Here is a 26,423-nt window from a genome sequence, read left to right on the forward strand (position 1 = left end):
ATGGAAGAAAGGAGGGAAGGAGGGAGGGAGGAAAGGAGGGGAGAGAGCCATAAAATTGAGAGCTGATAAAAGACCTTCCCATTTTGTTTGGGCCTGACTTGGTAGGTGGCTGTTGATACTGGTTCCCAACTGCCTCGAGCTAATTATGCGTTCTCAGGTTGCAAGAGACAAAGCCATGTTCACGCTGGAAGTGTATGCTGTCAGTACAGCCAGGTTTGTTGATGTGACACCCGGGCTATACACTTCATCCTTCAGTTAGGAGGCTTATTCAGGGGACTTTAAGGCAAGTCACTTACAGGCTATTAAAGCCTTGATTTCCTCATCTCTGTGTGTGTGTATAATATTGATATAATGTATTAGTATGTTATATCAATCTTCTATATATACTAGTGACCCAGCACGCAAAATCGCGTGAGACCCAGACCCGCAGGAAATAGTGTGAAACCCGGGACCCCAGACCCCGCCACGCCGCGGGGCAGGCGGCTTGTCCCTCTCTCGGGCCGCAGGTGCAGGTGCAGCCATTGGCGCCTGGGATCGCGGGGCGGGTACTTGTCCCTCTCCCGGGCTGCAGCCTGGTTGGTCCCCATTTCTCTCTTGTGAGCTCATTTGTGCCTGGCTGGTCCCCATTCCTCTCTCCTCAGTGTTGAGTGTCTGAGCCGTTACGGCGTGACAGCGTGAGGGTGTGATGACCATTTGCATATTAGCTCTTTATTATATAGGATAAAAGGATAATATGCACATGTCCTCTCAGGAGTTTGAATGGAGACCGAGAGTTCAGTCGTTCACTATGACGTGCGCTGACCACCAGGGGGAGGCACAGAATGAAGGAAGGCCCTGGCCAGCAACTGTGGAAGGGAGGCCCCCGCCGGCAGCCAGAAGGCCCTGACTGGCCCTGATTGCTGGCCAGGCCTAGGGACCCTACCTGTGCACAAATTTCATGCACCGGGCCTCTAGTTTTTATATATTACTCAGTATAATTATATATCACTCCGTTTCTTAGTTGTACAATGGGGATGAAAGTAATATAATCTCATTTGATTGCTCATTTGAAAATAATGCACATCAAACTCATGGCCAGTAATAAGTGTAGAATATATTTCACTGTTAGCTTGTTAAAAAACTCTTCATAATTATATTTATTCCATCAAGTGGTAGATGCATAAAAGTTTATCTTGATGCATCTTTTGGACATTTACATTGTCTACAGCTCTTCACTATTACAAACAATGCATCTTTGCATATAAATTGCCTACTGTTTAGTTTCTTTAAAAAGCTCAACTTAAAAAAGGCGGGGATTAATTTCAGGCTCAAAGAGTGTGAACAATATCAATCTTTTAAATATATTCTATATTATTTTCTAAAATAGCTGTCCAATGTATGTTTCCACCAGGAGTGTTCCCTGACAAAACTGGTTTTTTAAGATCCTTCTTATCTTAATTTAAAAAGTGAGAATTGTTTCAATTCTTTTATTTTGAATTTATTTTTATTAGTGAAATTCAAAATAAAACAATTGACACAATTTTCTTATTTGTTTTTAATTTTTTTGTGAAATGTCTGTGTTATTTGCTGACTTATCAATTTGGGTCTTAGAGTTTTTCTGATGATTTTGTTTCAAACATGTCTGATTAAAACTTTTTACAATTTTCTCTCAGTTTATTTTTTATTTTTTATTTTTTAAAATATATTTTATTGATTTTTTTTCACAGAGACGAAGGGGAGAGGGATAGAGAATTAGAAACATAAATGAGAGAGAAACATGGATTTAGCTGCCTCCTGCACACTCCCCACTGGGGTTGTACCCGCAACGAAGGTACATGCCCTTGACCGGAATTGAACCTGAGACCCTTTAGTCTGCAGGCTGACACTCTATCCACTGAGCCAAACCAGTTAGAGCATTTTCTCTCAATTTAATTTTTTAATAATTTTTTCTTTTGTCAAGCACTTTATTTTCCACATTTCATTTAAGCACATCAAATCCTCCCCCTTGTTGCCCATTTTGTTTAATGCAGCCTTTGATCTTTAGGCATAAGTGAGACTTTAGTTTCCTTTACAAGTAGTGTTGCATATGGTAGCCTGTAAGTCCTAGCAATTTACCAACTGTTAACTAATTTCAACTTATATAAAAATGGTATGTTTTCCTGATTAAAGTAAAAATTGAGGCTTAGTTTTTAAAACTATTTAGGAATAGTGACTATTACAGTTGTTCCCAATACCATTTAAAATTCTTCCTGGAGCTGTGTTTGTGAAAATTATCTCACAAGTATGTGAAAATTGTGCAAAGATTTAGCAAGCCATAAAACAAAATTCATGCATTTTCTAAACTTTTCTCTTCCTCCTCTTAGAATTTTATAGAGTCTTCCATCACACTGTTTGAATCTGACCTGGAAAGTGGGAAGTTTATTGACATTAAAAATCAGGAAATTTCTGACTTAGAAGAAACGGGCTTTGGCACTGAAACAAGATCCATTCATGTTAAAAGTGGAGTGTAAGTTGTCTCCTCCCTTGAGAACCTTTAAATGTTCTCTGCTGTTTAAAATTGTGGGTTGCTCGATTCTACATCACCTCTGTTCTTTTTCCTTTTCCCCCTACTAGGTGGGTTGCCTACCAGCAGAAGTTTTTCTGTGGAGAACAGTACATTTTAGAGAAAGGGAAATACAAATGCTTTTTTGACTGGGGAGGATCAAATAACATAATCATGTCAATACGACCTATCCAACTGGTAAGTTAAAAGTCTGGACATAGCTAATGCCAGGGGCATGGGATGGCATACAACAGAATGTGTGGAACAAGCTTTTTCAAAGTGAAATTGTTGATCTATGTTGCACGTATGTGTAGAGAAAATGAAATAGCATAAGAATTTCTGTGGACTCTATAGAGACCTTGTGTGTGATATTAGCACATTGATGAAGTGGCTTTGTAATTTGATCAGTTCATTCACTGAGCAGCATTTATTTAGTGCCTCAGCTGTGCCAGACACTGTGCTGATCCACTGGAGATAGATGGATAAGACTGCCCTGATGGGTCTCAGTCTCTGAGGAGATAGACATACAGACAATTAATTATAGAATGATTAGTGAGAAAATGAAATGTGTAGGCAGTGCGAGGGGAGCAAGGGAAAGGAAGCACTCAGGACCTGGGAACTTGGGGACCGTGCCACGAAAGGGAATACACTGGGTGAAATCTTAAGGTACGGAGGGCAGAGAGGGCATTCCACAAAGAGCCTGGGTAATAAACACTACAGGGCAGTCTGGGTGTCCACGAGATAGTTTGGGAGACGGAATAGTGGGAAGTTCAGACGCTTTTGTTCTAATGGGTATTGGGGCACATTTTTCTTCCAGCTACAGTATTACTCAAAGTGAATTAGTAATAAATACAAAATTACTGTAAGAGAATTCAGTAAGTTATTTGAGGGTCCTGGCCAATTCAAAAAAATCTAGTAAATTGGCTAGACCTTCCTCCCCGCCAAGGATATTTTCGGAACTTTTGAGAAGACTACTGATTATATGGTTACAATTGTTTTAATGTTTTATTTAATATGTTTTTCAGGAACCACTTGGGATAAATGAGCCTCCACATTTGGTATGTTTAAAAATAGCCTTACCTGGGGATTGTTAAATTGTTTGCTAAAAGCATCTATGCCCTTTCTCTCAAATCCTTGTTTCCTTCAGATAACGTGTGTGTGGCTGTGTGTCAGGGCGGCTGCGTTGTGCTTGGTACCTGCACGCAGAAGAGCCCATCTTTGTTGCTGGTGGTTCTGGCCTGGATGTATCCCGGCTCCTGTTTTCTTCTGATAGGGATTCAACTCTAACCACTGTGGGGTCATTTTGAACGTCTGCCACTCTGCTTCCCTGTCACCCAGCCGTTCTTGAGTGTTTTATCCTTATTCAGCACATAGAGAAATAGCTAGCTGTCTTGACATGCTTATTATTCCTAATGTATTCCTAATGTATTTCTAATACCAAAATCAGATAGGTCTTAAAAGTGCTATTAAAATTGCAACCTTACTTCTTTATTTCTAGTGGTAGGGGTTTGAAGGATTGGGGATTACTCTGGAGCCTAAGTTTTGTTTATTATCCATTGAGGCCTAGAAATTGTGCCCCCCCCCCCCGTTTTTGTTTTTGTTTTTACTTTTTTATTGAATTTATTGGGGTGACATTTGTTAATAAAACTATATAGATTTCAGGTATACATTCCTATAATACATCATCTGTATATTGTATTGTGTGTTCACCACCCCAAGTCAAGTTTCCTTCAGTCACCATCTCCCCTTTACCCTCTGGTAATCACCGTAGTGTTGTCTGTGTGAGTTTTTTGTGGTTTTTGCTTAATCCCTTTACCGACTTAAGCCAGTCAGAGAAAGACAAGTGCCATATGATTTCACTCATATGTGAAATCTAATGAACAAAATACACTAACAAAATAGAATTAGACTCATAGATAGAGGAAAGACTGGCAGCTGTCAGAGGGGAGGGGGCTGTGGGGCTGGGTGAAAAGGTGGAACAGAAATTGTGCTCATTTAGTGCTTCTGATAACTCTGTGAGGTCAGGGTTAATCTCATTTATTGATGAGCAAACCGGGATTTAGAATTTGTATCATTTCACACAATCACAAAATAGGCATTTTCTAGTATCTGACACTACTTAGCCACATTTTCAGGATTTTTACATCAAGAAAGACATTGCATGATATGAGCAGTACAACTATAGAAGGAAGAGAGATTGAGAGAGATAGCTTCTTCTGTCTCACTTTAAACAACAAATTTGGAACATTTTCTGTCAAAAAGCCAAATATATTGGTTAATTTTAATTACTTGACATTTGCTAGCTTTACATAATGCTGAATCCTTCTCTTTGAGTGTATGTTTTTCATGTTCACATCACTGTTTATATATTTTAAATCAGCTTAGTTTACCCATTCACAGTGCTTTCAGGTTTCATTTCTGATTAACTCAGGCCCATTGGGAACATTTCCTTTGTAAATACAGGGTCGGGTAAAAGTAGGTTTACAGTTGTGAGTTTGAGAAGCAGTTAATAAAGCTATTGTAATAATTACATGTCTTTTTCCAAAAGAACAGTTGTAAACCCACTTTTGTTCTACCCTGTATAATCGAGCTGTTGTATTTGGAGACACTTCCTGCCAAAATATTTATTTTGAATCTTTGTAAACTTCAGCTGTGGACTCTTAAAGGACTTTTTCACATGGATCAACATAAGTAGTTAAGGGGTTAAATAGGGATGATCCCTAACTGCACATCTCTGAGTCTTAAGAGCAAATAGAAGTCACATTCTTTTCAGGTCTGTTTCCCTCCTACGTCCCTGTCCTTTGTATGGACTTCCTTGTTTGGGGTGGATTGCTCAGAGGGTTTCTTCATAGTATTTCCAGTCCAACTTGAAGAAAAAAGGAAGCAGCAGAGAACGCCCAGTGGACTTGGCCCACTTCGTTTTTCTGGCTGTGGCTCAGCTATTGCCTTGTGAAATAAATGTTTCTGACAGGTGGATGGTAGCTGGATATTTGGTCACATGCAGACAAAGCCTCCTTAATTGACCCAGTATCAAAGGTCTTATTATTTCCACTGGACCAACGTTCCAGAACGTTCTGGTAGCTTTTGGATTGGCTGACACGCTGGTTCCACACAGTAATTAGAAAGTGTTTTTGTTCTTTACAAGTAGCTATGATAGCCAGACTGACCATGCAGATGCTGTGTTTAGAGGAAGTCGTCGTTTTCTCTGTCTGTGGAATAAGTAGGAAGTTACATCTCAGACTTCAAGGCAGAGATGGAATTTTTTTGATAGTGATTTGAAAAGGAACCTCAAGCATCCTAAGAAAGGAAAAACCAGAAAATGTATGTGGATAAAGATCAATACACATCATGAGAGTTATGCTAATAAAAATATTCTTGCTGATGTGTAAGCATGTCATGATGAGATGTCTTATTTGGAACATGGAACAACACCTCCTTGTATTGAGAAGGTTGTTTTTGATTGAAGCTCAGTCACCAAGTCTAATTGCCAACTCAAAATATAAAGGAGCATTATAGAGTTCTTCATATTCAGCAGGTGGCATTTTATTTTTATTTTTCCCCAAACAAAACAAAAAAGCAAACCATGTGGATTATGTTCCTAATGTCTTCATCACCCCGCACCCCCAGCAAGTCCAAATCAGAAATTTCACTAAATTAAATCTTACAGCAGTGTGTTTAGTTTTCAGGGAGGTTGTTTTCAGGCATCATTCTCTGGAAATTCTAACCCAACCAAGGACTTTGCTTTCTTAGAATCTTTTTCAAGTCTATTGCAAATATAATTAGAAGTTTGGATTTCTTTCACTATTGAGCCCTTGTTGAATTTTATGCATGATTCTGGCTGAGAAAAAGCGACTGGATATTTATTTTCTTATATCATATAATTTTGCCACATTGAATTTTAGAGTGATTGCAGGATCTTTAATAGTTGTGATTACTGTTATCATTGATGGGGAAAAGGAACAACAGTTTTAGTCAAATATCATTAAGATTCAAGAGCAGTAGAGAAAAACACTTCTTCATGGTACTGTGACTAGCTCATCTTTATAGAATCCACAGGTAGAAACACTCGGGAAGTACTCCACCAAGTAAAGACAGCCTTCTAGGAGTAATCAGAGAAGTACAGTTACTGTAGGACATGTGATCGGTGGGGAAAGTACATAACACTACAGGATGAGGCAGCGTGATGCAACAGAAGATTGCAAGCAAGACTTCAACAACCAGCGTGTTTGGAGGAGGTCCAAAGGGCAGCAGAAAGTCTTTTTTAGACAGGATAGAATGTTTCTCACGGAAATTACTTTAATGTTGGAGTAAATGCATTCACAATTATTCTGATATGGATAAACTGAGCACAACTTCTGTGTTTGGTCTTGAGTGGTTTTTGTTTGTTTGTTTAAAAATATATTTTATTGATTTTTTTACAGAGATGAAGGGAGAGGGATAGAGAGTTAGCTGCCTCCTGCACACTCCCTACTGGGAATGTGCCTGTAACTCAGGTACATGCCCTTGACCGGAATCGAACCTGGGACCCTTGAGTCCGCAGGCTGACGCTCTATCCACTGAGCCAAACCAGTTAGGCGTGGTCTTGACTTTTTAATTTATCGTATTAGATTAAAGACCAACTGCATTTACTCTTATATACCATAAATGAAAAGTATATAGTAAAAAGCATTTCTGCAAATCTTCATAAAGCAGTGATAATTTGTGCCTTAAAGGACAGTCTAAAGGAGAAATAAGATAATATATGAGAAAAGGCACCTTGCAAACCAATGGTACACTGTATTTTTTTCTTTTTCTTTCTTTCTTTTTTTTTTTGCTTCCATACAGTTCCATTTGTGGGGCTGGTAGGAATGGAGCTGTGCCCAGATGTCACAGAGAGCTGGATGTGGTTTGAAATAAACTTTTGTTTATCTGACTACTTGCCTGTGTTCTAAGCAAAGTATCTGCATTGTTTTATACATTTGTTCTACATTATCCTAGGAAGGAAACTAAAATAGTTATCCGGCCAGTAGTACACAGGACTTAATTTCACCAAGTTTCATTACTATAGTTTATAAATGCGGTGCTGGTTTCTGTGTGGACCGTCCTCAGAAAATTATTATGAGAATTGTTCTATTATGAGGCATTTGTAAGGTAGTCAGAATGAAGTGTTACTTTTCTGTGTGTGTGTGTGTGTAAATTTCAGTTAATGCTTCTAAGTATGAACACTGAGACTAGAAAATAGAGGTGGCTACTATACATACCATCTGAAGTATGTTTACCTTGCATTGTCAGTTGTCCAGGACTTGACATTTCATGGTGAAACATTGAAGTATAAATTACAAGCTCAACAATATGAAAATAATTAAACAAACTGGAAATACAATTATGAATGAAACAGCCATGAGGCTGTTTCAGTTCTTATTGTGAATTGAGGTAATATCTACATACAGGAGAAATTGCATTTTTTTTTAAGTTAAATGTGATTTACTTTTAGACTCGTGTTTTATAAACCTTTAAGTTAAAATATACAGCCTGGCCCTGGCCAGTGTGGCTCAGGTGGTTGGATGTCATCCCATGCAAGGAGAGGCCACTGGCTCGATTCCCTGTCTGGGCACTTGGCCGGTCTGTGGGCTCAGTCCCCAGTAGGGGGCGTGCAGGAGGCACTGATTGGTGTTTCTCTCATTGATGTTCCTCTCCCTCTCTCTCTTAAATCAAAAACATTATATATTCTGAAAAACCACTATCCAAAATACATGCTCTTATCAAGGAATTTAGGGGCAATTTCCCTGGACCTGAAAAATTGTTCTTACACAGGAAATTATTCCAGAAGTCTGTCTCATTTCGGCTTGTTTTTTGTTGCTATCCTCTGTGTGCACCAAAAGGACGGTGGTAGAAACTTGCTAGATCACAGCTCCTAGTTGTAATGCTCCAAATACAGCCTGGTTTCACAATAGGAAGTCGTGTTGCGCAAGCCGCAGTTGGTCGGGGGAATTGGTTCTCTCACCTCCCAGGTTTTGGCTGATCTTTGAAAGACTAAGCAAGGCCAAAGCAGAATGACATGGTCAAGAAAGAATTCCTCAGAATGCAGGGACCATCAGCCTCTAAGAGGGCCCTGGAGAGGAAGGAAAAAGGGAACATCCACTGCTCAAAGAAGCCTTGTTCTCCATGACCTCGTGAGCAGCAGAGAGGGCGATGCTGCAGATAGTTCATTGTGATGCATTCTTACCCCAGCGCAGGCCTGTCTGTGCAGGGTGGACCTGTGGGCCATGGCATTTCAAGGCTCTGGTGGATTATGGAATATTTATAGGGCTCATTAATTTTGTCTCACCTATTACAGATCCAGGGTCACTTGTGTTGCAGATATGTATCTCTGGTCTAAAGGAACTTATTGTTGGGATTAAGTTTAAGGTAGTCTAATCAGTAAACTGAATCCTGTACCCTGAAATGCATGACACGGACGTCTCTCTTCGCCATAAGCTTTCCACTAATCCTATCATCGCCATCTCCACTCTCACAGGCAGCTCATGGCACTGTGGGTATGTGCTCACGTTCTCTCCTCCCTCTCATTAACTGTGGATCCTGAAGGCTTGGAAAGGGGAGAGGCATATCAGCCACCCCCATACTAATCCAAATCTCCTTTGTGTTTAGCACTAAACTGCTTATTATTTCATACCCGTAGTGTCATGACGGGAGAATAATTGATACAATGGATAAGGACCACATCTTAGTGGAGGAGGGATTCTGGTTTACTCTTATAGGTAGAATTGTTTTCTGGGCTTCTGTGCCCAGTATTTTGTGCAAGAGATAGATGAAAAAGGTAAATACATGATGACATTCCTGAAAATATGTATGGGGAATAAAATGTGAATTTTAGGGAAATGTCATCCTTAACATGGATTAATTGATAATAGATATATCATGAATCTAATATTTCACTGAATTTTTTATAAGGCCATGAAACAAAGTTTGCTTTTGTGATTATATCAAACAGTTGTTTTCTGTGTAATTGTTGTGTTGTGTTTGTTTTTTAGCTCAAAGCATTCAGTAAACCAGGGTTCCAAGGTGAATGTGTAGATTTTACCAAAGAAATTTCTGATTTGACTTCATTCACTCCATGTTCTTTCAAAGTTCTTCGGGGCTGGTAAGTATACTTATTGAGTGTTTTTTACTGTTGTTTAACAACTAAATTTCTTTAAAATTTACAGATATTTGACCTGTATTATTTTTTGCATACACAGTGAAATAAAAATGTTTTTATTCATTGATGGGCTGCTAAATAGCTTATATTAACTTTTTCCAACTCCTGTTATGAGCCATTGTGTAACAGAGAAACAGGATGCCAGTTAGCCTGCTTCGGGAACATTTGGGTGATTTTTTTCTTACTGTTACATTATTTTCTAAATATTTTGAGTGTTTATATTGTATGTTTATTGTGTAGCATAATAGAGTGCAATAAAAAGATTAGTGCTTTTGTTCAGATAAGACTCCTAGATTAAAGAAAAAATTTTTTTGTTTAGAGTATTTATCATCCCCATTTCATAGATGCAGGTCCTGGTTCAGAGTTAGTGTTTCCCCAAGATCAACTGAATGTCAGGCCCAGTGTGGCTTGGTCGTTTTTTATTAAGTCCTATGTTCTCCCAACAGCAGCAACATACTGGATCTTTTTCACATGTATCTGAAATCTGAAATTGTGTATAATTCTCAAGATATATAATCCTTAGCATGGATAAATTGATAATAGATACATCATGAGTATAATATTTCACTGTAGTGTGTGTGTGTGTGTGTGTGTGTGTGTGTGTGTGTGTGTGTGTGTTGACTTTTTATTGTGGTAAAATATACATAACATGAAATTTACCATTTTAATTTTAAGTGTAGATTTGAGTAGCGTCTCTATGTATCAAATATCTACCTAATAACTCATCAAAGTCACTTTATTTGTTCTTTAAGATAACCTTGGATTCATCAATTCTCCTCTCTCTCCTGAACCAGTAGAGACTAGGATCTCTTGTTTTCCATTTGAGGAACTTCAGTCTCCTAATCAACCCGCTCCAGTGTTGTATTACTTCCTTTGGTTACCACAAACCAATCATTGCCCTTTTATTTGCCCCAAAGTTCAGTTTAATATGTTTACTAGTCTGCTTTAAATTCCATAGCCACTTTCTAATACCAGTCAGATGTTCAAAGTCTTCCAGGATTTACCATCAACTCATCTCATTTTCTCTATCCATCCTCCAGTCTGCCCTTACCCTGCCCCCATCCTCTCCTCTCCCAACATTTACTCAGCTTACCCGCCACACCAGGGGTCAGCAAACTTTTTCATCTCTGAGCCCTTACAGGCTGTTCCCCAGATACTCCACAGCTACTGTAGCGCAACGGCACTGTGGACAATACATAAACGGGCGGGCATGTCTGGGTTCCAGTGAGACTGTTTATGGCCATTAAAATTTGAATTGTATATAATAGTCACATGTCACGAAATACCCATCTTTTAATCTCTTTAAACATGCAAAACCAGTTCATTAAAAAAAAAAATACAAGAACCATGGTGATTGCTTCATTACCTGGAATGCTTGAAGGAGCTGGATTTGAGCCACTCCCATCACTTCCACCTCTGTAACCTTAAACATACTGGGTTATCTCTCTGAACCTCAGTTTCCTTAGCTGTAAAGGAGGAATAATAATAATACCTACCTCAAAGGATTCTTTTTTTTTTTTTTTTTTAAATATATTTTATTAATTTTTTACAGAGAAGAAGGGAGAGAGATAGAGAGTTAGAAACATCGATGAGAGAGAAACATCGATCAGCTACCTCCTGCACATCTCCTACTGGGGATGTGCCCGCAACCCAGGTACATGCCCTTGACCGGAATCGAACCTGGGACCTTTCAGTCTGCAGGCCGACGCTTTATCCACTGAGCCAAACCGGTTTTGGCCCTCAAAGGATTCTTACAAGGACTGAATAAATGATGTATATGGAAGGCTTACTTCATGCCTGACACATGGAAACCCTTTGACAAATGTTGGCTATATATTGCTAATTACATAGAAGATATGACAGTAAGTTAGGATGTCACAGAGCATTTCTGTGGTTTTCCAAAGTTAACCTGGTCTAGCCAAACTACAGTTCTGGTGATCTTAAAATGTAGGGTTGCAACTTAAACACATCAAAACTGAAGTAGTAACAGCCAATTCATTAATCCCTTAGCTCCGTCCTTTCAAAAGGGCATTTCTTAATCAAGCTTTGATGACTTCTGAAGTCAAGTCCCTCAAGCCCATTGACTGTGACAATAATTCAATATCCAAGATTCTGAAGGGTTTATTTCTTTTTTATCATCTTAATTAGCTGTCAGGTGTGCAGGTAACAGACTTTATATACTGTTGTGTAATTTTAGGAGTCTAGCTTATAGCCCACCCAGACTGAAGGACACACTCATTGTTAAATAAGGATACAAATTTTTATTTTCCCCAAAAAATAATGTGTTCAAGAGCTTAATAATCACTACAATTTGATCCCAGAGGTTTGTACTTGCAAGCACTAAATGAAGTTAATGTCATTAGCTTAAAGCAGATATTGTCTTTCAAATTTCAGCTCTATCATTTGATAAGTTGGGGAGACCTTGGGCAAATTGAACTTCGTTGTGTTGCCTTTAACAATATGGTTTTATGCCCTGGCCAGTGTGATTTGGTTGATTGGAGTGTCATCCCTATACCAAAAGGTGGCAGGTTTGATTCCCGGTCAGGGCACATACCTAGGTTGCAAGTTCAATCCCAGGTGTCTCTCTCTCTCTCGCTCTCTCGCTCTCTCTCTCTCTCTCTCCCCTTCCCTTCCTCCCTCACTCTCTTTTTCTCTCTAAAATCAATAAAAAACATAGCCTCAGGTGAGAATTTAAAATATATATATAATATGGTTTTATCTCATGGAATCTTTGAGGACGCGGTGAAATAGTATACACACACACACACACACACACACACACACACACTAATAAAAGACAAAGATGCTAATTGACCATACCTTCACTATGCCCTAAGCCATGCCCACCAGCCAATCAGAGTGACTATATGCAAATTAACCCAACCAAGATGGCGGCCAGCAGCCACGGAGCTGGAGCAAGCAGGAGGCTTGGTTGCCCAGGCGATGGAGGAAGCCAAGCTTCCCACCTGCCTTGAGCTGGCTGTGGCCTCCACTCATGGCAACAAAGTTTCAATTATAGAAGACAAATCCAAGATACCTGCTTCTAGCCAGCCTCCATGGGAGCTTGTGTGGCTGGGGGTTGTGGCCAGCCTGAAAACAGCCATCAGCCCTTCACCCAGGCTGGCCAGGCACCCCAGCAGGACCCCCCACCCTGAAGGGGCTGTGGCCAGCCTGCAAGCAGCCATCAGCCCCTATACCCAGGATGGCCACACCCTCATGAGGTAAGGGTCCCCGCTGGGGGGCTTAGCCAGCCTGAAAACGGCCCTCTCAGCCCCTCACCCAGACTGGCCAGGCTCCCCAGCAGGATCCTCCACCCTGAAGGGGCTGTGGCCAGCCTGCAAACAGCCATCAGCCCCTCACCCAGGCTGGCCAGGCACTCCTATATAATAAAAGGGTGATATGCAAATTGACCCTAACAGCAGAGCGACTAGGAATGACTGGTCACTATGACACACACTGACCACCAGGGGGCAGATGCTCAATGCAGGAACTGCCCCCTGGTGGTTAGTGCGCTCCCACAGGGGGAGCTCTACTCAGCCACAAGCCAGGCTGACGGCTGCCAGTACAGTGGTGGTGGTGGGAGCCTCTCCCACCTCCTCAGCAGCACTAAGGATGTCAGACTGCAGCTTAGGCCTGCTCGCCACTGGCAAGTGGACATCCCCCGAGGGCTCCTGGGCTGCCAGATGGATGTCTGATTGCCAACTTAGGCCCAATCCCCCAGGGAGCGGGCCTAAGCCAGCAGGTGGTCATCCCCCGAGAGGTCCCAGACTGCGAGAGGGCACAGGCCGGGCTGAGGCGCCCCCCCCCCCTCGAGTGCACAAATTTTTGTGCACCGGGCCTCATACACACACACACACACACACACACACACACACACATAGAGGCCCCGTGCACGAAATTCATGCACTCAGGGGGGTGGGGGGCATCCCTCAGCCCAGCCTGCGCCCTCTCGTAGTCCAGGAGCCCTCCGGGGATGTCCAACTGACGGCTTAGGCCTGTGGGAAGCGGGCCTACGCTGTCAGTTGGACATCCTTAGCACTGCCGCACAGGTGGGAGAGGCTCCCGCCATCGCCGCTGCACTCACCAGCCATGAGCCTGGCTTCTGGCTGAGCGGTACTCCCCCTGTGGGAGCGCACTGACCACCAGGGGGCAGCTCCTGCATTGAGCATCTGCCCCCTGCATTGAGCATCTGCCCCTGGTGGTCAGTGTGTGTCATAGTGACTGGTCTATTTGCATATTAACCTTTTATTATATAGTGTGTGTGTGTGTGTATGTGTATGGTACTAGCCTATGTCTAGCACATGGTAAGCAGTGAATGATAGTGGTAGCTGTGTTTTTTAAAGTGGTGATGGGCATTTGCTGCTGGTCAGCACCATGACTTCAATGCCATGTCCCTGCCCCAATGGACATACACAGCGCAATGATGAGCCGACACCGGAGGCTGATGCAGTCTAATGGACTGTCTCATGGCTTGTGTTTGCAGCTGGCTCCTGTATTACCAAGAGGACATATCTGATAACCAGTGTGTGTTAGAAGAAGGTCTCTATGCTGACCTTACTTCTTGTGGCTGCCCGACATCTGAAGTCAAGTCCCTCCAGCCCATTGACTATGTAAGTACTTTGCTGAATGCATAATTATAAGACCTTTTCTTGTTCAGCTTAATTACCATGAATGAGAATGAGAAAAAACAATAGATGGGCAAATATAGAAAGTTGAATAATTTAATTGTGGATTATAAAAATCAAGATTCACTCATGAAATCCAACCAAAATGTAACATTGACATGTTCCTTTTCTTTTCTTTTTCTTTTTTTGTGAACGGGAATGTTAAACTCAGGGACTAGAGCAGGGGTGGGCAAACTTTTTGACTCAAGGGCCACAATGGGTTCTTAAACTGGACTCAGAAGAAGGAGCTGCAGCCGTGTTTCCCGACGTTGCCATGTTAACACTGCTGCTGGTGAAGGAGCGGAGGGGAGAGCAAGAGAACCCTCCGCTCTTTCGGCTCCGTGGGCCGGATAGAACAGCCGAACAGGCCGGATCCGGCCCGCGGGCCGTAGTTTGCCCACGGCTGGACTAGAGTAACATAGGCTTAGGTTTAAATCCCAGTTTGATACTTTAACCAGTTTGGGTGACATTGACAAAGTTATTTAGTTTTCACACCTGTAAAAGGCAATAACTTTATAAGGACACTGGGATATTAAATAAGATGGTGCTTGTAAAATACCCAGTGCGTGGTGAGCACTTGATAAATGTTAGCTATTGGTATCATGGTTTTAATTGTTATAGCTACTGAAAAAAATAATTGATCTTTTTATTATTACATAAATCACATCATTTTTCTGCTATTCAGGTTTACAATATTACTGTAGGGCATGGCCCATTACTGGTATTGATTTCAAACCTTGTTTGGGGGAAAATAGGGCTTTCCTGCATGGTGTGTGCAGAATTATCTAGGTCATCTTGGAGGCCCACATTTATGGAGCAAGTGTTTCTGTCTCCTCTCATATTTACTCAGAATTTTAAACATGAGAAAAACAGGAACACAACTGGAATGCCAGTTCTGGCCTCCTAGTTAGTAGGGTCTATGCAAAGGAAATGTGAGGATCTGGGATATCTTCACAGTGTCTAGTCATGGTGATTCCCTGGGAGCATTTGGTCCAAGAGAGATTAACAGTGAGATGACTCAAAGCCTTGCGCAGCAGCAGGAGCCATCAGACCTTCAGCCAGAACTGGCTTCAGGGATGACGGCCATGCTCAGGGTCTGGTCCCAGGCTAGGCAGTATAGTCTTATTTCACAAGGCATTCCTGGATAGAGTATTCTTGGTATCAGGCTAAGAATAGAGTCTTGGCTGCAAACCAACAATAGAAATAGAATCCTTGGTCTCTCTCAGTGGCCCCTTAGACACCAACTTGGAAAGATTAAGTGGCTACTGATGCTTCCTGTCTGCAGGAGGAAAACTGGTAGAAAAAAAGAATGTGGGCTGGTAACTCTTTCCCACTACTGAAAAGGCATTGCAAAGTAGTCCGCACGTCCTGGGAAAGGAATTTTCTTAGTGATTTTTAGTGGTCAAACCATCAGATAGGCACTTATTGGGTATTAACTCTAAAAGCAAAGTATGTAGGTCTAATAAGAGAGTACCATCCTGAAAGGATTTTGTAGGGCTAATTCAGTGAGCTAAGCCAACTAATTTCTAAGGAGGGCATTTTAGAAACAGTCAAAATTAATGAGTATTACTGTTTTTCTTTGAACAGTTATTTTACATCCCTGAAGAAAAATGAATAATTTAAGTTAGTAGTGAAAATAGAGAACTGTTTTTATGTAAGTTGTGCGGTTGCACGTCCCCGTTTTGGCTCAGGGGGATCCGAGCAGGGTAGGCGAAGGTGCCTCCTGGGAAGGATTTGAGAGCTATAGCCTCTTCACTCCAAGAGCTGATGAAAGAGTATACTCAGTTTATATAAGGAAAGCACATTCATTTTCTTAATGCCTTTGCATGGCATGTTTTAAATCTTTGAAAAGTTTTGTTGAAATGTGCTTAGGCAATAGGTCTGGTGTGGAAAATGGAAGTAATATGAGGTGGGTTTGGCATCCCAGCAAAGACCTACAGAGGGACTAGGAGGAGGCCTCAGCAGGTAGCGTTTCCTTGATGGGGTCAACCATGCCTCACCCTGGAGGCCCAGGCCCAAGTTGATCAGACCTGGAGACTGGTGTATAAACCACAAGGTCAGCTGGTCATTTGTATCAGGTGGATTCCAATGATGGGAATGCTTAAGAATTTTGTCTGGAGCATTTTTCTGTCTCTCTGAAGAACACAGAAACTGAATTAGTCATCAGAAGGTTCTTTATTGAGCATAGATTGAGTACCATGAGGTAGATGTCTTGAGATGCGCTTACCTGGAATAGCTCTCTCCACAAGAGACTTCTCCCACACCCTGGGGTCCTGCTCACTTTCTCTAGATTCTGCGCTACCTTTCCCTGGAAAACACACAGCATACTCAGCCTAACCTGCCCTGATTCCTTCCGCATCCCCTCTCCTCCATGTTCTCCCTTAGGGGTTGACACACCTTTTCCTCTGTATTTGTTAATACCACTTCCTATGCCACAGTCTACTGTGATTGTAGATTCATTCTAGGAAATATGTCTGTCCAATTGAGTTGACTTTACATAAATATGAAGTGATCCTTTGATTTTGCTTTTATTAAAATAGAATTCTGAGGGTGTTGCCTGTGTATACCTGGCATTCCCCGACATGCTGTGACTTAATGTAAGTGTCGTAATGGTATAGTACTGAGGAGTCTGAAGATTTAATCTTTAAACAAGATCAGTGTGTTTGCAGCAACACTGCTCCAGGCTGATTGCTAGTCGTGCAGACATGCGAGATTCTGAGGTCCATGAGTGCGTCATTTTACAGTGAAGAAAGCTGGGAGCATAGTTTATCATTGTGCTTCTCACTAAGGTGACCTTGGGCAAATCACTTATTTTGGACTAAGTTAGCTTATAAATAAACCATTAGAACAGGTATTTTCAAACCTCTGGCAGCCTTTAGCTTTGTTGCAAATATGTGTTTTGGGAATATTGCTAATTGGAAATGAAAAAAAATATATCCAGCCTCAGGACTCACGTGGTCTGAGGGAATAAGATGGTGTGTTAGCTTTCAATAGGATTATACTATTTATATAACAGTCCCCAAAACATTGGGTTAAGAGCTGGAGGTGGGTGGAAAACCTAAATAGAAATTTTTTGACCTGGTAGTGTTGGGGTAACCTCTTTTGTCATGTTTCTGTGGGAGCAGCCAACCACCGTTGCTTCTGTCGTGTGTCCTCGTGGCTGGGCATGGAAATCGGCCTCCTTTGAAGTAATAATCCAATCCTGGCAGCTATGAGCAGGCACAGCCAAAGAAACATCATCAGAGGCTGTAGAAAAACTTCAAATGAAATTACAACAGTGATGACATAAATGATCTTAAGAAGTGGAATGGGAATTGGCAGTCATTCTGTGCACTGCACAAGGTGTACAGCTTTGAATAGAAGACTAAGTCCAGTCACAGAATAAAAAGGAAGCAGTGATTTATAAAGTCTGGAGGAGTTTGGTTACTATTGACTTTGCAGCCGAGCCCACATATATTTAATAGTACTAACTATTGTGTCCATTTTGAAAAGGAAAGCCAACAGAAATCTGCAGTAAACATCAGCTTCCAGATGAGACATTTGAAGCATTAGCCTTTAAATTTGGGCAAAAGATAAAGATCTGTACTCTCACCACTTCTAGTCAACATTATTCTGGAGTCCTGGCCACAGTAATAAGATTAAAACTACAAAAAAAAAGTAGAAAGGACGAAACAAAATTGTGTAGAGTAGCTACTACAGATAATTTATTAGGGTTAATATGAATTTTTGTTTAAGTTGCAGAATACAAAATAAATAGCAGTTCAACCATAGGGTATTCAATATGGGGAACATTATAAAAGCTTTATTGAAGGACATAAAAGATGGAGGGATATAAATTTTTATAGATGAAAAAACCCAATATTGTAAAGTGGTCTTCACCAAATTAATATAATTTCAGGCAAAATGCTTACAGAAACTTTTGTCTTTTTTTTCTTTTTTTTTAATCCTCACCTGAGGATATTTTTCCCTTGGTTTGTGTGTGTGTGTGTGTGTGTGTGTGTGTGTATACATATATATATACATATATATACATATATATACATATACATACATATACATATATATATACATATACATACATATACATATAAATATATACACACACACACACACACACACACACACACACACACACACACACTAGTAGCCTGGTGCACAAAATTCATGCACATTAAAAGGGAATTAATTGCCCTAACTGGTTTGGCTCAGTGGATAGAGCATTGGCCTGCGGACTCAAGGGTCCCAGGTTCGATTCTGGTCAAGGACATGTACCTTGGTTGCGGGCACATCCCCAGTGGGAAGTGTGCAGGAGGCAGCTGATCGATGTTTCTAACTCTCTATCCCTCTCCCTTCCTTTTTGTGAAAAATCAATAAAATATATTTTTTTAAAAAGGGAATTAATTAGCAGAGATATTTTAATATTGCTATTTGCCCTTTCTCTATAATAGAAGTGTGAGAGATGAAAGGAAATTAGTACAATGTATATGAAAATAATATATAAATTTATTAATAAATAAACAGTGACAAAGGGATATAACAACAACAGAGGCATGATATAAAAACGACAAAAACATGATATGAAAACAACAAAAACATGATATGAAAACAACAGTGATGCAAACAATGACTGATAAAGTGATTAAACTTATTCTAATATCTCCCTGTATACCACATTAAGAGTGAAAACACTTTCAGAGGGCTTGACTAATTTCCCTTGTGATGAAGGACTTGGAACTTTAACTGTAACATCACATGCTCTTCAAACTCGAGAGAAAGCAACATATAACTGACCATGTGCAAAAACGGGTTCAGGTAGGAACATGCCTACTCTGTCTAGAGTTTGTCCTTGTGATTTATTAATAATCATCACAAATGCTGGCATCACGGGAACCATTGTCAAATCAATTTAAATGGGAGGCCAGTGTCGTACGGGGACAAATTAATTCTTGGAATCAGAACAACCTCTCCCTCTGCAGATCCTGTTAATACTTCAGCTTCGATAATGTTAGGTTGTAATCTTTTGATAATAAATCTGGTACCATTACAAAGACCCCATTTACTATTGAGATTTCTTAATAGCATGATGATTGCACCCACTTTCAATTTTAATTTATGACACGGCATTCCCGAAGGAGTAATACTATTCAGAAATTCGATGGGGAAATTTTCCTTTGTTTCTTTGTTATGGGGTGGGGCCACAACATTAGTAACAAAAAAACAGAATTAAAACTTTATTGTGGGGAGCCGCTACAGTGTTTTGAACAGGTTCAAGCCTTGGACTGATGAGAGGGCACAGTCCTCTCATTGCCACGTGCAAGTCCCAGCTTGGAGGGCAGGGCCCTTCCAGCACAATTATAGCCAACAGCTATAGTTGTAAGCTTGAACCTATGGTCCGAACATGTGGCCCCACGTACCTGAGTGATGTGGGCTTGATAGAGTTCAGGTGCATGTAGTTGAGTAGGATTGAAACCCAGGAGAATGTTTGTAAAAATCTTGGTCACGCATAGCATCTGCTATAAAATAAAGGCGTGGCTGTGGGCGTGGTCGCTGTCTCTCAGAGAAGCAGCGTCCTACCAAGACTAGGCTTTCATTCTCTTGTCTGTCTTTTCTAAGCCTTTCAGCTGCCCCACTCAGGTTCACCCCGTGCTGGCGCGGCACACTTTAGAAAGATCTGCCTCCATGCTCCCAGGGTGGGTTCCTGCCTCAAACTCCGCCCTTACGGGAAACAGCTCCGGGAAACAGCTTGGGGGAGGGCTCAGCTGTTGCCAAGACAACCCCTGTAGGACTGACTTCCTTCTGCTCTGTTGCAACTGTTCGTCTGTATGTGATGAACACCACCCATGGTTTTTATATAAGTAGATAAAGAGGAGTATACAGAGGAGAGGAGGGAGGGAGGGAGGGAGGGAGAGAAAGAAAGGGAACAGGAATGGAGGGAAACATCAGTGTGCCAGGGATCAAACCCACAACTGAGGTACGTGCCCTTGACTCAAACCCACAACTCTTTGATCCAAGGGCCAACACTCTAACCACTGAGAAAAACCAGCCAGGGCACTTGTCTATTTCTAGAGGGTAGCAAACATAACGAGCTTAGCCTAAAGTTAATTTGAAAAAAAAATAGGGGTCCAAAATAGCCAAGATATTAAGAACAACAGGCAGGATTGTGTGTCCTACCAAACATATTTCATCATACAGCCTAATAACTAAGGTCCTGGGTGCTGGTACCAAAGAGACACAGAGTAGTGGAATGGGACAGTATAGGAGAAACTGACCTACATAAGTAATGGGACTTGGAAACAGCATTACAATGATGCTGTTTATGAACAACTAGAGGCCCAGTGCACGAATTCGTGCACCAGTGGGGTCCCTCAGCCTGGCCTCTGGGATCAGGCCGAAACCGGCTCTCCAACATCCCCTGAGGGGTGCCGGATTGCAAGAGGGCGCAGGCCAGGCCAAGGGACCCCACCGGTGCATGATCGGGGCTGGGGAGGGATGCAGGAGGTGACCAGACAGGGAGGGACTGCGGGAGGGCTCCAGAGTGTGTCCAGCCCATCTCCCTCAGTCCCAATCAGCCAGACCCCAGCAGCAAGCTAACCTATCTGTCGGAGCGTCTGCCCCCTGGTGATCAGTGCACATCATAGCAAGCAGCGGTTAGGTGGCCTTAGCATATCATTAGCATATTATGCTTTGATTGGTTGAATGGACGACCATATACTTAGCATATTAGGCTTTTATTATATAGGATTAAATAAATAGTGTTGAAACAGTTGGCCCATTACATGGAAAGAAAGATAGTTCGATCTTGCTTTACTCCAAACATAAAAATAAGTTCCTCAGATGGATTAATGGCAGCCTAAATGTGAAAAACAAACTTTAAACTTAGAAGAAAACATAGGAAACTACCGTAATGATATTGTAGTGGGATGAGTTTAATCACAAAACGTACAAGTCAGTAAATGGCAAGTGTATTTAGTGTCCTATTGCTACTGTAACAAATAACCACAAAGTTGGTGGTTTAACAACAGAAACTGTCTCAACGTTCCAGAGGTCAGAAGTCTAAAAAGGGTCTTACTGGGGTAAAATTAAGTTGCTGGCAGGACTGTATTTCTTCTGGAAGATGCTACAGGAGAACCTGTCTCCTGACCTTTTCCAGCTTTTAGAGGTCCCCAGCATTTCTTGTCTCATGGCCTCTTCCATCTTCAAAGTGCATCACTCTAACTACTCTCTGTCTTCTATCTCTAACCCTCCTCTTATGTGGACCCTTGTGATTATATTAGACCTATCTGGATAATTCAGACTAATAGCCCCACCTCAAGATTCTTAACTCTTAATCACATCTGCAAGTCCCTTTGACCAAGTCAGGTAACATATTCACAGGTATCAGGATTAGGATGTGGGCGTTTTGGGGGGTTGGGGGTAGACGTGAGAGAACATTAATTATTCAGCCTACGTCAGCAAGCCACAGACTAGGAGAATGGATTTGAAGCCCTTATAACCTGCAGAGATTTAGTGTACAGAATATTTTAAAAGATCTTTCCAATCAAATAAGAAAAAAGAAAACCCTATTTCCAGACTTGGCAGAGGATATGAATAGACAGTTCATAGAAGAGAGAAAAAATGGCTGAGGACATTCAGAGGGTGTTAAACCTCACTAGTGATAAAGTAAATGCAAATTAAAACAATAATTAGGTCACATTACCTCACTTTAGATGCAAACATTTAAAAATCTGAGGACACCAGTGCTAGAGAAGTGGGATTATTCATTCACAGCTTGTAGAAGGAGTGTCAGTTGTGATGGGGAGAGGAAAAATAAGGATGTTTGTTGAAGCATTGATGGATGAGACAAACTACGGCACATTCGTATGAGGAAATGCAATACAGTAGTTACAGTGAGTGAAGGTGTGAGCTGCATGCGTTACTAAAGGATGTTGCAGTAAGATAAATGTACAGTAAGATACATTTCTATGAAATTTAAAAACAAAGGACACATAACCATTAGTAATGCACTAGAAGGATTCACATCTTCAGCACAGTGGTTTCCTCTAGGGATTGGGAATTAAAATTCAGCTGCACCTGTTCTGCTTTGCTTATTAATACAACTAGATACAACTATCCTTATAATAAAAGCCTAGGTGGCATCGCGTGATGTCATCACAGGATGGCTGCCGCAACATCGTCACAAGATGGCCACCACAAGATGGCCGGCAGGGAAGGGCAGCTGTGAGCGATCAAGCCAGCAGGGGAGGACAGTTGGGGGCAATCGGGACAGCAGGGGAGCAGTTAGGCGTCAATCAGGCAGGCAGGCGAGCAGTTAGGAGCTAGCAGTCCCGGATTGTGAGGGGGATGTCCGACTGCCAGTTTAGGCCTGATCCCCCAAGGGGTGCCAGATTTGAGAGGGTGCAGGCCAGGCTGAGGGACACCACCCCCCCCTCCGGCCCCCTGCACGAATTTCATGCACCGGGCCTCTAGTAGTAAAAATAAAATGTATTACTTTTGGGTGTTGGGTACATGGTCATCTATATGTTATTTATTCTTTTTAAAATGTATTAGAACTTTTTCTTTAAGTGGGGGAAAGAAAGACGACCAGTTAGAAAGGTAGAGCTGTAATGAGACTGACTGTCTGAGCCAAATGAGAGAGGCTCTGCCCAAGGATCGCAGTTCACCGCCGAGGGGTTTGGGTTGGGAGTCTGACAGGCCGGGTGTGTTAGCCGAGAGACCTGGCAGCTCTAAGCCTCAACTTTCTCTTCCAATAAAATGTAAGGATTAAGTGAGCTATTGCATGTTAAGCCTTTAGCACATGATAAGCACTCAATATTACAACAGCTCATAGACAATGATTAGTATTTGTTGTGCAACATCAAAATTTGAAAGGTTGAAGGTATTTATATGATTTTGTTCTAAACAGAACAAATAACTTTTTTTGCCAGCACACTGGTATTTCTCTGCACTGGAATGGTATTGGAGGTGTACATTATGGTTACTTGCCTTGAATTCAATCCATTTGCTCTAATTTTTTAGTCGTGGTTCATTTGGCAAAGATTGGAGTGAGTGATACTGTCAGGTTGTACAGTCATGGCTTCTCTTAATGGCTGATTGCTAGATATTTTAAAAATAATATAACATGTTATATAAAGCATCTAAACAATTAACATAACCCTGAGCTACTATCAGCCCCTTTTCCATACAAGCCGTGATTTGAAACTCAAAGAGCTGACAGTGCCAAAATACAAGTCTGTGTAGTTCTTAAAATGTGAAAAATTAGTAGTTGCTTAGATTTAAAATTTTTATCCAATTCTATTGAAGATGTGTTGATATAAATGTAGTCCTTCCAGCAGAGTACTTTGCCAGGGTCTCAGAGCTTTAAATTCAGGGGCAGGCACACTTGTTAAGCTGGTGGGGTAGGGAGGATCGGGGTCACACAGAGAGCCCAGCCGAGCAAGATGAAGTCAGGTGCTTCAGATAATAAATATCACACCTGCCAATTGGAAGTGTTCCACATGATACAGTCACTGGTGGAACATGCCAGAACCATCGTGCAGGGGTTAGAACACAGGTTCGGGGCCATACTGTCTAGATTTGAATGCCGCTTTTCCACGTACTGTGTGTGACCCCTGCCTGGCTCTTCCTCTGTGAAGTGGGGACGATAATGGTACCCACGCCAAAAGGAAGTGTATGAATTGAATGAGTGAATACAGTTCTGCAACCCCTTTTCTGAATGTATTTTGGGAGTTGGAATTTTTTATATTTTAAACAATCATGTGGTTCACGTATGGCATATAAGAAAACACTCCCAGAAAGGTTCTGGGCAGCACCCCATAATTAAACACATTGCTATTTCTGTAGCAAAATATATTTATAGCTACACAAGCTGGATAAATATTATCAATAGTCTTCTACTTATTCAGATCAGGTTTTGCTGCCAAATGAATTAGGAAAAATAATTGGGGTGTTAGAGCTTTTTGGATTTCAGAACTATAGATAAGGGATTATGGATGGATGTGCATATATATATATATATATACACACACACACACACACTAGAGGCCTGGTGCACAAAAATTTGTGCACTGGCGGGGGGGGGGGTGTCCCTCAGCCCCACTTGTGCCCTCTCACAGTCTGGGACCCCTCGGGAGATAACGACCTGCTGGCTTAGGCCCACTCCCAGGTGGCAGAGGGCAAGCCCAATCCCTAGTTGCCTGCCCCGCAGCCCCTGGTCGGGCTCAGAGCAGGGCCGATTGGGGAGTTGGGGTGCCGCCCCCTGTCATGCACAGAGCAGGGCGGATCAGGAGGTTGCGATGCCACCCTCAGTCACGCTCAGGGTAGGGCTGATTGGGGGGTTGGGGCGCCGCCCCCTGTCACACTCAAGGCAGGGTCGATGGGAGGTTGCGGCACCACCCCCTGTCACGCACAGAGCAGGGCGGATCAGGGGGTTGTGGTGCCACCCCTGTCACATACAGAGCCGGCCGATCAGGGGGTTGGGGCTCTGTACCCTGTCACGCACAGAGCAAGGCCCATCAGGGGGGTTGGGGCTCCGCACCCTGTCACACACACAGCAGGGCCCATCAGGGGGGTTGGGGCTCCGTACCCTGTCACACACAGAGCAGGGCCGATCAGGGGGTTGGGGAGCTCCCCCCTGTCACGCACCGAGCAGGGCCAAGCAGGGGGTTGGGGAGCTCCCCCCTGTCACCCACAGAGCAGGGCCGATCAGGGGGTTGGGGCGCCGCACCCTGTCACACACAGAGCCGCAGGGCGATCAGGGGGTTGGGGAGCTCTCCCCTATCAGGCACAGAGCAGGGCTGATCAGGGGGTTGGGGTGCCTTCCCCTGTCACGAACAGAGCAGGGCAGATAGGGAGGTTGTGGCACCGCCCCCTGTCACACACAGAGCCGCAGGGCGATCAGGGGGTTTGGGCGCTGCCCCCTGTCACGCTGCTCCAGGGGCCAGGAGGCCTCGCGGCTCCACTGATCCCAGTGCTAGGAGGCATATACCCTTTTACTATATAGGATAGAGGCCTGGTGCACAGGTGGGGGCCAGCTGGTTTGCCCTGAAGGGTGTCCTGGAACAGGGTGGGGGTTCCACTTGGGTACCTGGCCAGCCTGGATGAGGCGATGATGGCTGTTTGCATCTGGTCACACCCCCTTCAGGTTGGGGGTCCCCACTAGGGTGCCTGGCCAGTCTGAGTGAGGGGCTGAGGGCCGTTTTCAGGCTGGCCGGTGACTGAAGCTCCCAACTGCTCCTTTTTTCCTTTTTTATTCTTGGATTTATGGCTGTCACCGGAGCTGAGAGCTGGCTTTAGCTGTGAGACCTCGCTGCTGAAAGCAGGTTTCTGGCTTTGTTTACTTTCTGTATTTGAAACTTTGTTGCGACTCCACCTCTGAGATCCTGGCTGACTCGAAACAGGTTTCTGGGGTTTTGTTTAGCTTCTATATTTGTAACAATGTTTCTTAGCAGCTCAGAGCCCAGCAGCGGCAGGCGGGGAACGTTGGAGTCCTCCGTCACTGAAGCAAGCAAGCCTCCTGTTCGTGTCAGTAGCCTGCTGCCAGCCGCCATCTTGGCTGGCAGTTAATTTGCATATCGCCCTGATTAGCCAATGGGAAGGGTAGCGGATGTATGGCTAATTACCATGTTTCTCTTTTATTAGATAAGATGTGCCTGGCACATATTAAGTAGTATATATGTTAGTTATTATTACTATTGTTGTTATTTAAAATATTAGTTTAGTTTATGGGATGAGGAGAAGTAATGAGGATTTTTTTTCTTTTTTTCTTATTGCAAGTCCATTTACAAAATGTATTCAAGTATTTTTGCTTAACTATATCCTCCCTTTAGAAGCTGTATCCTCTTTGCATGGCTTAGACTTGACCCAGGAGGAATGTCCTGTTACTGCTGACACCTAAGAAGAGTCTTTGGCCCCGAATGGTTGGCTATTTTCTAAGTTGGCATGTACTGAGGCCAAGAGATTTGTCAAGCTCAAATTGTAATTAAATTCTGTTGGTTTTTATTGTCCTTGGATAGTTTAGATTACTATGGTATCTTCAGTCGCGACTACTATTAATAGTTCACAT

The 26,423-nt window shown here is 42.5% G+C and overlaps 1 protein-coding gene across 6 annotated transcripts in view; it reads left to right on the forward strand.

The window, feature by feature from the left end:
* The window catches only part of CRYBG3 (crystallin beta-gamma domain containing 3), a 131,278-nt gene that overhangs the window by 76,960 nt on the left and 27,895 nt on the right, over positions 1–26,423 (forward strand). For 5 of the 6 annotated variants that reach the window (XM_036352724.1, XM_036352725.1, XM_036352726.1 and 2 more), the window contains 5 exons: positions 2,343–2,485; positions 2,593–2,719; positions 3,547–3,579; positions 9,532–9,641; positions 14,182–14,308. In XM_036352724.1, the coding sequence (XP_036208617.1) occupies positions 2,343–2,485; positions 2,593–2,719; positions 3,547–3,579; positions 9,532–9,641; positions 14,182–14,308 (540 nt within the window). Of the gene's footprint in view, positions 1–2,342; positions 2,486–2,592; positions 2,720–3,546; positions 3,580–9,531; positions 9,642–14,181; positions 14,309–26,423 lie in introns of those variants that run through there. The other variant, XM_036352728.1, reaches the window with a different exon arrangement.

The sequence above is a fragment of the Myotis myotis genome, unplaced genomic scaffold (assembly GCF_014108235.1).
Source record: "Myotis myotis isolate mMyoMyo1 unplaced genomic scaffold, mMyoMyo1.p scaffold_m19_p_2, whole genome shotgun sequence".
Lineage (NCBI taxonomy): Eukaryota > Metazoa > Chordata > Mammalia > Chiroptera > Vespertilionidae > Myotis > Myotis myotis.